Source organism: Vigna angularis, chromosome 10 (assembly GCF_016808095.1).
Source record: "Vigna angularis cultivar LongXiaoDou No.4 chromosome 10, ASM1680809v1, whole genome shotgun sequence".
Taxonomy (NCBI): Eukaryota; Viridiplantae; Streptophyta; class Magnoliopsida; order Fabales; family Fabaceae; genus Vigna; species Vigna angularis.
The window spans coordinates 22,777,067-22,793,972 of NC_068979.1; the positions used below are offsets into that span (position 1 = coordinate 22,777,067).

The window sequence follows — 16,906 nt, forward strand, 5'->3', positions numbered from 1 at the left end:
GATCTTTGGGAAGCCATAGAAGAAGATTATGAAATCCTTCCGCTGCCTGACAATCCCACTGTGGCCCAGATCAAAAATCATAAGAGAAGAAAACCCGAAAAGCAAAAGCAAAGTCATGTCTTTATGCTGGCATTTCTGCAACCATCTTTACTAGGATCACGACTCTCAAATCAGCAAAAGCAATTTGGGATTATCTGAAGAGAGAATATAATGGAGATGAAAAAATTCGAAGCATGCAAGTGCTTAACTTGATGAGAGAATTTGAACTTCAAAGGATGAAAGAGTCTGACACAATCAAGGAGTATTCAGACAAATTGTTGGGTATTGCCAACAAGATAAAATTATTGGGAAGTAATTTTACAGATTCCAGAATTGTTGAGAAAATTTTGGTGACCGTACTAGAAAGGTATGAAGCATCTATTGCTTCTTTGGAAAATACAAAGGATATTTCTAAAATCACTCTTGTTGAAGTGATACATGCCTTACAGGCCCAAGAGCAACGAAGATTGATGAGGGAAGATTATGCTACTGAAGGTGCTCTTCTAGCCAAGAGCCAACAAGCAAAAAATTACAAGAAGAATCATCCAGCCAGTAGTCAAAGCAGTGCAAATAATTACAACAAAGGAAAGGCTGAAAAGAAAAATTACCCTCCTTGTCAACATTGTGGCAAAATGGGTCACCCTCCATTCAGATGTTGGAGGAGACCAGATGCAAAATGCATAAAGTGCAATCAAATGGGACATGAAGCAGTCATATGCATGAGCAAAAATCAATCACAAGAGGAAGAAGCTAAAGTTGTTGAACAGGAGGAGGAAGATCAATTATTTGTGGCCACCTGTTTTGCAAGCAGTGAAGAAAATGAAAGTTGGCTAATTGACAATGGTTGCACAAACCATATGACCTATGACAAGGAGCTTTTCAAAGATTTAAAGCCAACCAACATCACCAAAGTCAAAATAGGCAACGGTGATTATATTTCAGTCAAAGGAAAGGGAACTGTTGCAATAACAAGTTGCTCAGGTACAAAGTTAATTTCTGATGTACTTTTTGTACCAGAAATTCAACAGAACTTGTTGAGTGTTGGCCAATTGATTGAAAGAGGCTTCAAAGTCTCTTTTGAAGACAATTTTTGTTTGATTAGAGATGCAGCTAGTCAAGAAATTTTCAAAATCAAAATGAAAGGAAAAAGTTTTGCTCTAAATCCATTGGAGGAAGAGCAAGCTGCCTTTCTTGTCAAGGAGAACATAACATAAGTTTGGCATAAGAGGCTTGGGCATTATCATCACCAAGGGCTGATGAAAATGCAGTATAAGAAAATGGTAGCTGATTTTCCAGAACTTGATGATCAAATACCAACATGCAAGACATGTCAATTTGGAAAGCAAAAAAGAAATCCATTCCCAAAGTCAACATGGAGAGCCACTCATAAATTGCAGCTCATCCACACAGATGTTTCAGGCCCTCATAGAACACCTTCCTTAAAAGGTAGTCTTTATTTTATTACCTTTATTGATGACTTCACCATAATGTGCTGGATTTTTTTCTTAAAGTTTAAATCAGAAGTAGCTCAAGTTTTTTGGAAGTTTAAGACAAGAGTTGAGAATGAAAGTAGCTGCAAAATTCAGATTGTAAGATCTGATAATGGGAAGGAGTATACTTCAGCAGAATTTGACAGGTTTTGTGAAGATTCAGACATAGAGCATCAGCTTACATCTCCTTACACACCTCAACAAAATAGAGTTAGTGAGCGGAGAAATAGATACATCATGGAGATGTCAAGATGCATGTTGCATGAGAAGAATTTGCCAAAAAAGTTTTGTGCAGAGGCAGCAAATACAACTGTGTTTCTTCAAAACAGGCTTCCAACAAAGGCAGTGAGAGAAATGACACCATTTGAGGCATGGTATGGTTATAAACCATCTCTAAAATTTCTTAAAGTATTTGGTTGTTTGTGTTTCACTCACGTTCCACAGATTAAGCGTGACAAGCTTGATAGGAGAGCTTCACCAGGAATTTTTATAGGCTACAATTCTGTCAGTAAAGCCTATAAAATTTTCCAACCACAAACTGGAAATATTATTGTTAGCAGGGATGTTCACTTCATGGAGGATGAAGAGTTGAACCTGGATGATGCAGAAAAGAAGGGTCAAAACATGGCAGAACTGAAACTCAAGTTTTCCAATTCAACCATTGAAGAAGAAGATGATGACTGGCAGAATCAAACAGTGGATTATGCTCCTGTGAGAGGAACAAGGTTGCTCTCAGATGTTTATGAAAGGTGCAATATTGCCTTATGTGAACCTGCTGACTATGCAGAAGCAAAAAATGATCAAAGGTGGATAAATGCAATGGAGGAGGAGTTGTCAATGATAGAGAAAAACAAAACATGAATCCTAGTGGATAGGCCTCAAGACAGGAAGGTAATTGGAGTTAAGTGGGTGTTTAAAACCAAACTTAATGCTGATGGCTCAATCAACAAACACAAAGCTAGACTGGTGGTTAAAAGGTATGCCCAAATATTTGGTGTTGATTATTCTGACACTTTTGCTCCTGTTGCTAGATTGGACACAATCAGGTTACTCCTTGTAATAGCTGCACAAAAGAGCTGGAAAATGTTCCAGTTGGATGTCAAATCAACCTTCCTAAATGGTATCTTACAGGAAGAAATTTATGTTAAGCAGCCCCAAGGATTTGTGAAGGAAAGTGAGGGAGATAAAGTCTATCTTCTCAAGAAAGCTCTTTATGGTCTAAAGCAAGCTCCAAGAGCTTGGTATAGCAAAATTGATGAATATTTGCTGAATTTTGGATTTGAGAAAAGTCTATCAGAAACAACCTTGTATGTCAAGCATAATGACACTGATATTCTTATTGTTTCATTGTATGTTGATGACCTACTAGTTACAGGAAACAATATAGAGCATATTCAAAACTTCAAACAGGAGATGATGAAGGTGTTTGAAATGACATATCTTGGAGTTATGTCCTACTTCCTTGGCATGGAGATCAAGCAAGGGCAAGGTGAAATTTTCATATGTCAGAAAAAGTATGCAAAGGAAATACTAAAGAAATTTCAAATGGAAGAATGCAAGCCAATAAGCACTCCAATGAATCAAAAGGAAAAGTTGCACAAAGAAGATGGTGCTAACAAAGTTGATGAAGGATATTTCAGAAGCTTGATTGGTTGCTTGATGTACCTCACGACAACAAGGCCTGATATTTTAAATGCTGTAAGTATTCTATCTCGATTCATGCATTGTGCAAGTGAATTGCATCTCAAGGCTGCCAAAAGAGTGATTCGGTATGTGAAGGGTACAAGTGATTTTGGTGTTAAGTTCACATGGAACAAAGAATTTAAGCTGATAGGTTTCTCTGATAGTGATTGGGGAGGTTCTATGGACGATATGAAAAGTACTTCAGGCTATTGTTTTACTCTTGGATCAAGTGTTTTCTCTTGGAGCTCAAAGAAGCAAGAAATTGTGGCTCAATCCACTGCAGAAGCTGAGTTTATTGCAGCAACAACTGCAGTCAATCAAGCTTTATGGTTAAGAAAGATTTTAATGGATTTAAGTCTGGAGCAAAAAGAAAGTACCAAGATCTTCGTTGACAACCAAGATGCTATCGCTATTTCCCATAGTCCTGTATTTCATGGGAAAACTAAGCATTTCAACATCAAGTTTTTTTTAAGAGAAGTGCAGAAAAATGAATTTGTGACTTTGATTTATTGCAAGTCTGAAAATCAACTTGCAGATTTATTTACAAAACCATTTTCAGGTAGCAGGTTCGAGCTTCTAAGGAAAAAAATTGGTGTTTGCAGCTCCTAAAGCAAGGAGGAGTGTTAGAAAATTGCTTCAGGACTGCACCTTTTAATTCTGTTTTATTTTTTTATTATTTCCCTAGTTTTAAGGAATCAATTTAGGTTTGTTATTTTGATTCATACATTTTATTTAATGGCTTAATTCTAGGAACACATTGTTAGTGGGTAGTTATTTTTAAATTTTATAAATTGTAATGTTTCCTGATTCAATAAAATAAGTTTTTATTATTCTCCTTCCATATATTCTCCTTCAATATATTTTACCGTTCCTTTTTGTTCATTTTTGTTCTCTGTTAAAGAAACTTTGCTTTCTTATAAACACCAACAGTAATGACGTCTGTAAATTCCCAACTATTTTCACTCTCAGGAAGTTGTTGACATTTCCCATTCTGACGGATATCCAACAACTTTTCTAGAGTAACTTCCAGCATATATTTCGCAGACATGTGAAAATACATAGCATAGGGGGTACAGGTTGAGGGATGACACCAAACTCATGACTGGTTGGAGTAAAGACACGTGAAAGATACAGTGGTAATAATGCTGCAATTAGTTTATCTAAAAATCCTATATTACATTCACACACTAAGCATATTGATGTCAAACATCACTTTATACGTGATCATGTTAACAGGGGTACTGTGGATTTACAATATGTAAGTACAGAAGATCAGCTTGTTGACATCTTCAGTAAGCCATTAGTCGAGATAGACTTAATTGTCTAATAACCCTTATTGGTATGAAAATCGTTGATTGTTTGATTCAACATGTTCAGTGTGTTCATATAGTGTTTAGAGAGTCAATCGTCTAGGACACATAATCCACACAACGTCATATTGTTGCATCGTCTAAGACAAATCGTTTATCAGACAATTGCATCCACGCATTAAATTGTGTCTAAGTACTGAGCCTATCTCTAGAAGTTGTCTGGGATATCCAAAACCTCAACCACTCTCTCTCTTCTATCTGTCAAAGTCTTATGCGTGTCAATCAAGCCATTACCCCTTTCCATCTTTCCTATCTCTCTCTCTTCCTCGAAACTTTAAATCTCTAACTTCGCAGTTCCTCGCATTCTTATCCACTGCTGACTAACACATTCTCTCAAAACCCTAATTCCTCTCTCGCTGTCATGCCATCTCAACTCTCTGATCTCCCAACCTTTCAACATTCCAAACCAATGAAGTCGTCTTCCAAACCTCTTGACCATCATTGTCATCTCGTTTGATCATCGGAATAAGATGCACATGATAATCCAACATCCTTCCTGATATGGTCATAGATGGGGCAACAATGAAGAGGTTTTAAGAGTGACAAAAAGCATAAAAAGAAATAGCATAGGTTTTCTTAGGCTTGTATTTTGCCTATTCTAGTTTCTAGTTTCTTTCTCTTATTTTGGTTGTAGAAAAGCTTATAAACTCTTCTTTTCTTTAAAGAACAAACAATATGAGACTTCACATAGTTTGGACTTAAAAGAAAAGAAGAATAAATAAGCCTTCTCATTTTGGTTCTTGTAGCGCATGTTATTCATACATAGTTTGTAGTTTTGATTTCTAGACTTGTTAGAAAGCTTATAAACCCTTAAGAAGTGAAAGAATTAACAGATGTGGGACTTAATCACCCTTGGGACGTTGTTGTCCAGACTTGGAAGCTTTCCAAGTCCCACATTGCTTAAATCTCTTTGTTTGTTGGAGGCACAAAAACACCATTTTGGAGAGTAGGGAGGTCTGCTAGGACTTGTGAGAGAAACTCTTTTTCCTATTTGTATCTTCTTCTTCTTTCATCTTCCATTATGTAAGCTCGAGCTCTCCATGACAATAGAGAGCTAAATGTATCTTGTTGGGGGTAGATGTAGCCACTGAATTGTTGTGTATTTTTTAAATGTTTTGAATATATATATATATATATATATATATATATATATATATATATATATATATATATATATATATATATGTATGTATGTATGAATGTGTATGTGTCTCTTCCATTAAATGCTAGTTTTCTTGTTTTTTATCTTAATGTTTGCTATAATAGAGACATTCATAGCTTGGTACGTGCTTCATAAGGTATTGAGAAGTATCTTTTGAAACCTAGACTTGGAACAAGATACCTAATGGAGCTTGTATCTAAGGATAGAGCTTGACCCATTACTTTTCTTAAATCCTAAATCTTAAAGCGGGTTTGTTTGTTAAGTGTTCAAGGGATTGACTCTTAACAAGGAAGCCTAAGCTCATTCATCTAAAGGGTTAGGGTTTGAGTATTGTTATGGGTTGACTTCGGTATCTTAATGGAGAGGAGATGAGTTTGTATATGCATGAGAGTAAGTGGGTGAAATCTAACCCCAACAATGTCAACCATACCATTTCTAACCTTTTTTTCATTCCTAAGTGTTTTCAACTTCCAAAGTCCAACCTTTATTCTCTATCAATTTATTTATTTACACATAATCGTAAATTCATGAATTATTCTTTATTCTAGATGAGTTATTAATTATATAATTATCTAGTATAAGACAAGTCTCTTGGAAAATGATATTTCGTCCTACCATTTTATATTACTTAAACGATTTGGTACACTTGTCAATGAGTTAACAATGCATACCAACAAATGTAAAGATAGATAATTGCATTGATTTCCCTTCTTCCTCTTGAATCTCCCCACTTTGGCACTTCCTCCAGCCATCCCTCTTGTTCTTCTGTTGTTGTTTTTGTAACCAGAAGCATGTGAAATTGCTTGTTGCAACAAATGTGATTTGGGTTATATTTCTCATCACATATAAAACATATTACCTTTTTTTAATTTTGTCTTGGATTTCTTCATCTATCAATCGTTGAAAGGTTGACCCTCTATTTCGTTGTGAACCCTGGTTTCTTCCCCTGAATTGTTTAGTTCTCCCATTTCGTATTTCCCCTTTTCCTTGGTAGGCATTTGAGAATTTTCCTCTCTTGAAAAACTTCTAGTCAACCAATTGGATTTGTATATTGTCACAACCTTAGTTTCCATAGAACTTTTTGCTCTAAATAAAACTTCAATTTTATCTTTCACCATCTCGGTTGTCGTCATTAGGTTAGCCAATTTTGAGGGTTTATATAGCTTGACTTCAGCCTTAATCTCATCATGTAACCCATTCAAGAATATCCCAATGAAATAATCTTGATCCATTCCTTTTAACAAACCTGCATATTGCACAAATTGTAGTACATAATCGTCAACGTTTCTTGTTTGCTTTAATGCCAACAAAACTTTGAAAGAATTTCTTAACATATTTGGTTGAAACGTTGCACTACTATTGACTTGAAAAGATTCCTAAGTGGGATATGGGTTGCAAGATTCATATCATTAGTACTATTTCAGAGCCTTTCCTTCTAAAGCCACTGACATTGCTTGCATTTTTTCAATTTCTAAAACTTCTTATAAATGAAAATATTTGTCCAGTCTATTGGTCCAGCTAAACACATCTTCTCCTGCAAATATTGGGATGTCAAGTTTACGCTATCTTGAACCTCTTCTCATCTCTAGTCTTGCTCCTTTTCTCATGATTTATGAGTTGAAAACTCATTCTGATTGGACCTAGATATTGTAGTGCATGTTATCTTTTCCACCACCCAAAATAACCCACTAATTAAATTTTCCATCCGCTGCATATGTTTATTATGCTCTTTATCTATTCTTTCTCTATCACGTACTGATTCAAACAAGCGCTACAAGGTTTCTAATCTCGAATCCATTATGATGTTAACCATAAGCACCTACATTGCTACCATAGGACCAAAAAGGTAGCTTTGATACTAGTTGATAGAACAATCAAATGTTTCAAACAAACTAGTCTTTCAAGAGGACCTAAATTATCCTACCCCTTTTCGTCCTAAACTCTAGAAAACTAAAGCTAACAATAGCATACCCACAAACTACTTATAATAGATTGTTTTATAAGGTTAGAGTCATATGAGGTTATGCTTTCTGCTTTTGATCAGCCTAGGAACCCTGCTCGGCATCCCAACTAAATAACCCAGCTCGGCATCTCAAACTACAAGAAAAATTGATATTATCAACAGTCAAAATATGTCGATAATGCATAATATTCGTCTGTAAAACAAAAATATCGACTACTTATCGACGAACAAAAATTCGTCGATAAATCTGTCGATAATTACAGAATAAAAGGTAATTACATAATAAAAATTCGTCAATAATTACCGAAGGAAAAATTCGTCAATAAATAAAAATATGCACGAAAAAATTCTCGCTCTTTTAACAGACAGATTTATCGACGAACTTTCTATCGATAAGTGAAATATACATTATCGACAGATGTTGCCAACGGTTTTCTATCGGTAATGTATAAGTGAAATATACATTACCGATGGATTTTTCCGTCCTTAATAAATTCATTGATAAAATTTATCTGTAAAAGAAATTCGTAGATAAAATCTATCGATAATTCAAATTTACTAACGAATTTATTTTTCTCAGTAAATTTCCATCGGCTTTCCATCGGCAATAAAGATCAGTAAGTATAGAATATTAATATCTACTCTTTAAGTTTCACTAAACCTATCAAATAATATGAAAAAAAGACTCAAAAAAGTGTTATAAAAATATAAGAAACTCAAAAAAGTGTTATAAAAATATGGAGTTGTTTTTAGAGTTGTATGGGAAACTGGATAGTTATGTTTTATGAGAGTGTTTACAGTTTTGTCAAAAAAAATTGAATGGAAAGAATTTGAAATTTTATCCACACAAAATTGTACAAGAAAAGTTTGCAATTTCATCCTAAAAACTTGTACCAGAAGGGTTTATAATTGTCCTAATAAATTATACGAAAAGAATTTTCAATTTTGTCAAATAAAAAATTATTATATGACATAAGAAAAAATTGTACGATGAAGGTTTGCCATATTCTTTGCTAAAAAAATTAAATACTTGCTTTCAAGATATCATGGGAAAAAGTTACTAATGTAATATTATTTATTATTGACCTTTTATACATTTTATACAAACCTATTTTTGGCTTGTGATTTTCTCCTAGTGAAAAAGGTTAAAGCAATTAATTTGAATGGGATTATAATTTATTGAATAAGAATATTAATGTATTAATTTAATGCAGAATGAGTCTATAAAAAGAACAGACATAATGCTTAATAACAGATGAAATTTGGATAGGGACAAAATACACGCACAAGGAATCATGGTTTGTGTTCCCTTGTTAACGACAAGATAAGTGACAAAAGTAAATTATTAAAGAGAAAAGCGATTCCCAGAATTCTTAAGACTAATCAATTGGCTATGGTTATATTGGAAAGAGTAATGTACAAATAGTTACAATGAATCCAAAACCTGAAGGCCTATGGCATTTTTGGGTTCTAGAAATTGTCGTGATTTATCAACCAAAGTTCACAAAATGGTGGCCAAACTTAACATTTGATCTTGATCTCTCGTTCATCTTTTAGCATTACTGCCATGTATGACAAATGTAGATGGGAATGCACAAAGATGTAATGCAATTCATCCTTTGAAGTGAGACACATTCCTTGAACACTCAAAAGCCTCTTTTATATCAGTAATGCGTTCATGTAGAGGTATACATGATGAACATGAACGGTTTTACTTCAATGTCTTCTTTCCCTTCTGCTCTCTACAGTGTACCATGACTGAGAAGTGGATGAACTATTATGATTTCCATGGGAATAGAGTGTTAGTGACATTGACTATGTTTGGACGGATGAAGTGGGGCTAGGAATATCTTCCTCTACACTATCAAAGGCAGCTCTACCAGTTAACATCTTTATAGCAATTTCACTCACTTCAACAAACCATTCATCCTCAGGCAAGACACTGTCATTCAAAGGTTATTCATTAGTATAAAGCAGTGTATAACAAAAATGCTTCATTCTATATCAACAAGTGTTGGAATGTCTACACCCGACTAAAAATAGTTGGAATGTTTATGTCCACTAAAAATAAAATTAATTTATAATATATAAATGAATCTAAATCTTATCTTACAAATCCGATTATATATTTTCTTTGATATAATGTATATACATATATAATACAAGCATGCACATCCTCGTATGGAATAATGGAAGGCAATGGAATGAGGGCAGAATAGTATGTTCTAAGAGGAGTATAAAGGTGCTCATGGATAATTTTTTTAATACACTTTGCATGTTATTTTTCAGTAAAAACTTTATTCTTTTACTTCTTTAATGTCCTAATGACACTAATAAGCTAAATGCTAAATAACGAAATAGATGTACCTGTTGGGATCTAGACCTGTAGCAGCAAGAGCATTAATAGCCCTTTCAATAATGTTTTTAATAGCTTGATGCAGATGACGAGATAAGTAACGACCTTGGGATGAAAATATCATCACAAATTGCATATCCAAATAAAGCTGCATCAATGATCCAACAATTAGTCTCATATTAATTTTGGTAAGTGATCCTAATTCCTCAGCAGTAAATATTCTTCACAAACTACCTTCCAGGACCAGGTTTCAAAAGAAACTTTTTTAAAGTTTGTGGCAGACAGGTTTTATAATAATATTAATTAATTTTCGACAGGCGTAATAGTATTTTTATCCCTATATTTGCTGGAATGATTCAATAATTTTTCTTTATTTAGTTTTTATTAAATATGTTTTTTCATTTTTAAAAAAAAAATTAATGTGTATTTTCAGTTAGGATTAATTTCGTTTAGAGGCTATTAATACAATTATCCACCATGATTTATTGTTTAAGGACGAAACCAAAGAAACTATGTTAGCATCTATTATCATTATAATTATTTATTTTATTATTAATTAAAAAATATATTTTTAATTTATTAATGAGTATAGTTATGAATATTATTTGATAGATATAATGATGTACATTATCTTATGGACATAGACATAATTATAAATAATGAACAATTTTAAAAATCATATATTGACATATATATATATATATATATATATATATATATATATATATATATATCAAAATATATATATATATATATATATATATATATTGATATATATATATATATATATATATTGATATATATATATATATTTATATATATATTTATCGTTCCTTATTCATATATCACTAATTTATAGACACTGACCTAAATAAAATAAAGATCAAAATACCACTTTTAACCATCTCAGAATACAATAATTTCTACCAATTCATATTTATAAATAAATAAGTTAAAAATATATCTCATAATTAATAATAAAATAAATAACGATAATAAAATATAACATCTCAATAGTATATGTTAATACAATCACTTACATTTACATACTTTTATTTTTAATAAAAGAAATGAGGTTAACGTTGATATGAAAATAAAATTATATTAAGTCTTTCTAAAAAAAATATAAAATTCACGTAAAGTCTAAAAGTAAATAAAGAAAAAAATTGAATCATTACTATAAATATAGAAAAAAAATGTTGTTATATTATAGCAGCTTTGTATGTTTAAGTTGAAGTAACCCTTAAGAAATAACTACACTTATGTTTGAGTGAGTACCTGTTGAAGGCCTATGGGACCCAAAGGTGTTGATCCTGTCTCAACCTCTTCCCAGAAGGCTTGGTCATCAGAAAGCCACAGCACCACTGTTTCTGCTAGTCTCATCAATAAAACAGTCACAAATCTTTCCCTTCCTACAAACATGTCTGCTGCAAGGCTTGCCACTTCGGTAAGCTTAGCAAAAATTTCCTGAAACAAATAATGTACCAAATGACAAACCTTATAATTAAACAAAGATACTGCTACTATGTTTCTATCGTGATTGTATATGAATACTAAAGAGAAAGAATGCGTTAAGAAGCTCATATGTAAGTTGAGGTTCGCATTCACTTATATACTATAAATTGATTTTATTTTTAGTCAACGTTGAATTTCTAACACATCCTTCAACACGTCGAGCTATATACATATCGAACGTAAGACTAGATAATACCATGTTAAGAAGTGAACTTTAAATCTAATTCAACCCCACAAAAACAACTTATAAAATAAGATTTGTATCCATTTATATATTATAAATTAGTTTTATTTTTAGTTTACATAGAAATTCCATGATGACTCAAAGGCTTAACAACATATCATCGAAGAAAGCATAGTTTGCGTTTCACAATGTTGAAATCTTGCATGTGGAAAAGGGTATATGACATAACTGAAAAGCAGAATCAGACTGGATCAAAAAAGATATATCAAATGATAATGTGCAACTTTTACTGAATAAGAACCCTTAACCCAAAACTACAAGCAATCTCTGAGTCTAATCACACCGTTAATGCTAAAGATAAACAATCTTCATATTCCAACACACATATTACCTGAAAGATTGGAGAAGGAAACCATTCAGGCTGCTCTACGTTACCATCCATTCCCAAATATATTAAGGCATTGAGGCGAGCTTCTCCTTCTTCTGTGAATATAAGTTCAAGAGCATGTTGCCGGCAAAAGCTGTCACGCAGGCGATCAACTTCACGTTGGAGCCTTTTCTTGAGTTCACGCTGTTTGTCTGATCCTTTTTTCTGAGAGTCATCACCTTTGGTGCTATGTGAAAGCTTGACAACAGCACGTGGAAGCAGTTCATCTGCCAGTAATATTGCATTTGCCATCAATGCAATCTGCTGTGCTTCAGTCTCGGCAAGCTTAACAATTCTGTGCCCTTCAATGTTCTCAGTTACCACTGATCCTGGCAATGCATTTACCAGCAAGTGGACATAGAAGTTGAACACTTGTAGAAGGCCTTCAACTGCAAGAACATCCAATTGCAGTATTTCAAGAGGTCCAACATCTTCAAATAGTTCCTATTCAGATAACAGAAAACTTTATTAAGCATCTAAAGCAATGAGGCATAAAGGAAGGAGTGAAACAAAGAAGCTTCATGATAATATTATACTCTCTCGGTCAATTTCCTAGTATCATATGGATACTTTCAAAATAGGATACCGAGCAATGGTTTTCTGATGAAAAAAAAATTCAAAATGGAAGCAATTCTGAAAATAGATTAGTACCAAAAAGTGAATAATTACCTGAACCATTGAGTTGAATTTGTGAGCACTGCCTGAAAGTTTTGGTTGGAGCAAACCTAAGTTACTATGAGAAGATGGAGGTTGGCCGGAAGACCTGTTACTGGTTGGTGCATAAGAAAGTAGCCAATCCTCTGCAGCAGCCAGTGCAGAACTACTTTGTTCAATTCTTTTCAAATTTGTTTTCAGTGCTTGCTCAACAAACGGTCTAAAAAATTTTATTAGGACAGGGGAAAGGGCTAGGCCAGTAGTCTCTAGCAGATAGCAGTGACTCATGCAAACATGAACACATTCAGATGCAACTCTCAAACCTCCTGCTGCAGCTGTAGAGGCAAGAATGCACTTCTTAAGGAGAGCAGAATATTTCTCAGCCTCTGCAACTGCCCAAGTTACTAGCTCAGACGTATATGCAGGTTCTTCAGAAAACACTGACAGAGAATCTGATGCTGCTTGTGAAATGGTGGAAAAAACAAGCTGTGAAAGGGCAGCAGTAAATGGCCCAACCCCACCATAATTGCTGGATTGAAGGATTTTCATGGTACGTTGTAATGTTCCTTGGCGAGAACTTAGTAGTAATGTGTGAGCACGAGGACCATCCCCAAGTTTTTTCAATGACAACGCTGTTGATCGAATCTCTGCACTGCTAGTTGATGGCTGGCAGATAGTTTCTGCTAGTTGATCTGCTAGCTTTTGTCTGTGTTCAACAATAGCATCTTGCAATGCCTCAAATAAAATTGGGCTTAAAGTTCCCACTTGAGTAATTTCTTGTACCATTTTTTCTCCTTCTTCCAAAGCAGTCATTGCTTCGTCCACTCTTTTCTCCGCTAATAGAACCTCAAGGGTTTCTAAATATCCTATTAGCCATTTTTCTGTGTTGGATAGTTCTGTTTTTTCATCTAGTATGTCATCCATGTCTGAATCTTCATTTCCACTAATCATGGGACTAAGCTCGCACCCATCTGCTAAACCATGAACCAAAGCAGCCTGGGTGGATAGAAGATTTCTCATGGAAACCAACTCTCCCTCAAGATCAGATATCTCTTTGGACGTCCTGCATAAAATGTTGCAGAGATAGTAAACAGCATAATAATAATCATACTTACAGATACAAGATATCCTATTTTTTTTCAGGCAACCATATATTTTTGTCAATTTCTGTTAAAATCACAAACCATCTTGTCCCCTTCATAAAATCTTTGAATTTCTTAAATGGATCCTTGAATCAAGTTTAGATATTGCTACAAGCAGTCTAAAGTTTAAACATTGACATCCACAGTATAATGAATGGGTTGGACCTTACCTAAAAGCTGAAGTTACAACACTTATACCAAAAAACACACAGCAGAAATATTAGAAATTGTCTTTCAAAACTAACAGAAGAATGAAAACTACACTTCCCATATTTTGTCCTCACAATCATGCTACAAATTTATACTCACCATTCCCATTTTCCTTTTTCCCCTTTTTTTCACTCAATTAACTTCCCCATCTCATTTTTAGTGACAGAACAAAAAACATTTATTTAGTAAAAGAATCGAAAGTCAAATGAACTTTTTACTTCCTCTTATCCATGTACGAAAACTTAAATGGGACAAAACTTTTATAACCACAAAACTGGTTTTTAAGATGCGATTTATATCAAATATATATATCTTGAACTCATGAGAATAGAAATTAATGGGTCCGATAACAGGTGAAATAATATGCCCAACAAACAATAAATACATTTAGGATAACTTCTAATCTCTCTGATACTATGTTAATAAATAGAAAAGTCTAACTTAATCCCATAAAATTGACTTACTTTTATTTATATACTCTAAATTGATTTTATTTTTACTCGAGTCGACGTGATACTTCGAACAGAAGCAAACACTTGTTGCAAAATTTCATATAACTACTTTGACATTTTAATAAAAGTAATCTGTAAACAAAGGAACTTCTGAAAGGAAGGCACTGAAACAGGTCTCGTCACAATGAAAAATTCATGAAAGTAATGCTTAAATCCCTTCACAAGTTCAGATATGGTGCATAAGAATTCGAAAGTATAGCCCAAAATATTCTTCAACAAATATATGCAACTAGTTAACAAATTTTAGGGTGTGTAATCACCGTATGAAGGCTGAGTAGTTAGCAAGAACACTTTTACGCATTTCTTCTGCTGAAGCCTTCTTCAAGTCAATAAGATAAGAGCACAAGTGTCTTATCTCCTGCAAAACAGTACAAAAACCTTTATTAATTTTGAAGACAGTAAAGTGTCCTCTATGAAATGGATAAAAAAGCAGTGTAATTTTATTTTTCCATTATCCCAACTTCATTCACCAAGAATCATTTTCGTTCCTGGCATACAAAATATAATTATAATCACATTTTTAAAAGCATAAAAACCTTGCTGATTCTAATTGAGGATTACTGAACCAACCTGTTATTAAACCTTTTACTATGCATAGAATGAATTTTACATCATAAAATTGTAAAGGCAAGAGTCTAAAAAAGTAGAAGTTGCAAGTTGCAACAAATGGATTCCTAATAAATGGGAAAAATAGTATTACCTCTGATAGAAAATCTAACATGGTACATACATGAAACCTCCTTTCTTTTTGCCTAAATGAAGTATACTACTTGTAAGCAAAATTCAAAAACTCAGCTTTTATACACTTTCTAACATATTCTTTTTAGCCTACTATATACTACTAATTAAAATTATTAGAAACTAAAAAATCACACGACAAGTTAAAGGAGTAAGACCTACAAAATGTTATAGTTTCAAAACAATTTCAATGAATAACAAAGGTGTCTTTAAAAGAGTGGTTCCCTACATATACTAATGTGTGTGTTTATATATAGGCACACTTTTGACATGCACGTGGGGAACTTGTGGATATTGTGTTTCATACACTTACCCTAAAGGTTAATTTTTGGTTCATTGCAGGCATGATCACTCATCAGCAAACAGACCCATTAAGCAATTTGACAATGAAAAGTGGTTTAACATGAAATCTTTGCGACAGAGAGAGAAAACCTTTTCGTTCATGGTGCGGGATTTGGAGGCGACATAGTTATTGGGATCAAAGGAAGAGCTTTTGAAAACCTTGAGCCTATCACTGAGTGTGAGATTGACCTCAAGCTCTGAAGCGTCTCCAATGCTGGATGACAAAGATCCTCTCGGAGGAGTCATGAATGGTGACTGATCCATTGTAAGTTGTTGTTGTGTTTATCTACGTTGCATGCATGCAATTCCGGAGCAGAAGGTTGAATCGAAATGGCAATGGAGGATTAAGAAATGAAAGTGCAGAAAATGTAATCAGATTGATACATGTTACATCACAAACCAAGATGCATGCGAGAGAAGAGAGCCTCCGCAAACATGCACTGCATCCATTCCAAACACGGATTGAAATGTGTTTTTTAAGGAAAAACATACTATTTTCACACCTTTTTTCTTAAAAAAAAAAAAGAAAACACCATGTTACATTTAATAATAAAATATTAAAGTAAGATATTTTATTAAAACATATATTATATTATTTAATAGAAATAATTATAAAATTAATATACAAAATTTGATGGGCGTAAATCAATCTCCACTTTTTTTAAGTGGTCATAATAAAATAATATAAAATATTTTACAATATAAAATATGAGAAAAATATAAAAGAATATGATGATAATATTTTTTTAAGCAAATAAGATGATAACTTAACCTGAAAAAAAATTAGTCCAAGATATAATCATTATTCAAATATTTTTAATGATGAGGGATAAATTTAGGTTTAATTAGTGATATAAAAATATTAAGTTGGTTTTTTAGTTTTTTTAATTTTTAATTTCAATTTGGTCTCGATCCTCGTGTGAACACAGTGTAATAGATGATTAGATTAATTTAAGTACATGTTACATCTAATTTTTTTTTTTAAATATTCTTTGCCACTCCTCATTTATCATACTTCCATTTTACTCCTTTTAATTATAAAATATTATAATTAATTAATAAAAAATTTAGAATAAAATAATACTTTTTAAAAGTGTCAAATGAAACTATAAAAAAATA

At 33.1% G+C, this 16,906-nt stretch overlaps 2 protein-coding genes across 2 annotated transcripts; one reads left to right on the forward strand and one right to left on the reverse strand.

Annotated features, from left to right (window-relative positions):
• Nucleotides 1-233: 233 nt before the first annotated feature.
• Nucleotides 234-1,253, forward strand: LOC108322501 (uncharacterized). Its single transcript, XM_017554625.1, has one exon. It carries the CDS (start codon nt 234-236, stop codon nt 1,251-1,253), a length of 1,020 nt encoding a protein of 339 aa, XP_017410114.1.
• An 8,269-nt stretch (nt 1,254-9,522) lies between these two features.
• On the reverse strand, nt 9,523-16,051 carry LOC108322500 (exocyst complex component EXO84A). Its single transcript, XM_017554624.1, has 7 exons — nt 15,878-16,051; nt 14,968-15,065; nt 12,859-13,906; nt 12,154-12,633; nt 11,342-11,530; nt 10,075-10,211; nt 9,523-9,649 (listed from the first exon to the last, which is right to left on the reverse strand). Exons 1-7 carry the CDS (start codon nt 16,049-16,051, stop codon nt 9,523-9,525), a joined length of 2,253 nt encoding a protein of 750 aa, XP_017410113.1.
• Between the last annotated feature and the right edge of the window lie 855 nt (nt 16,052-16,906).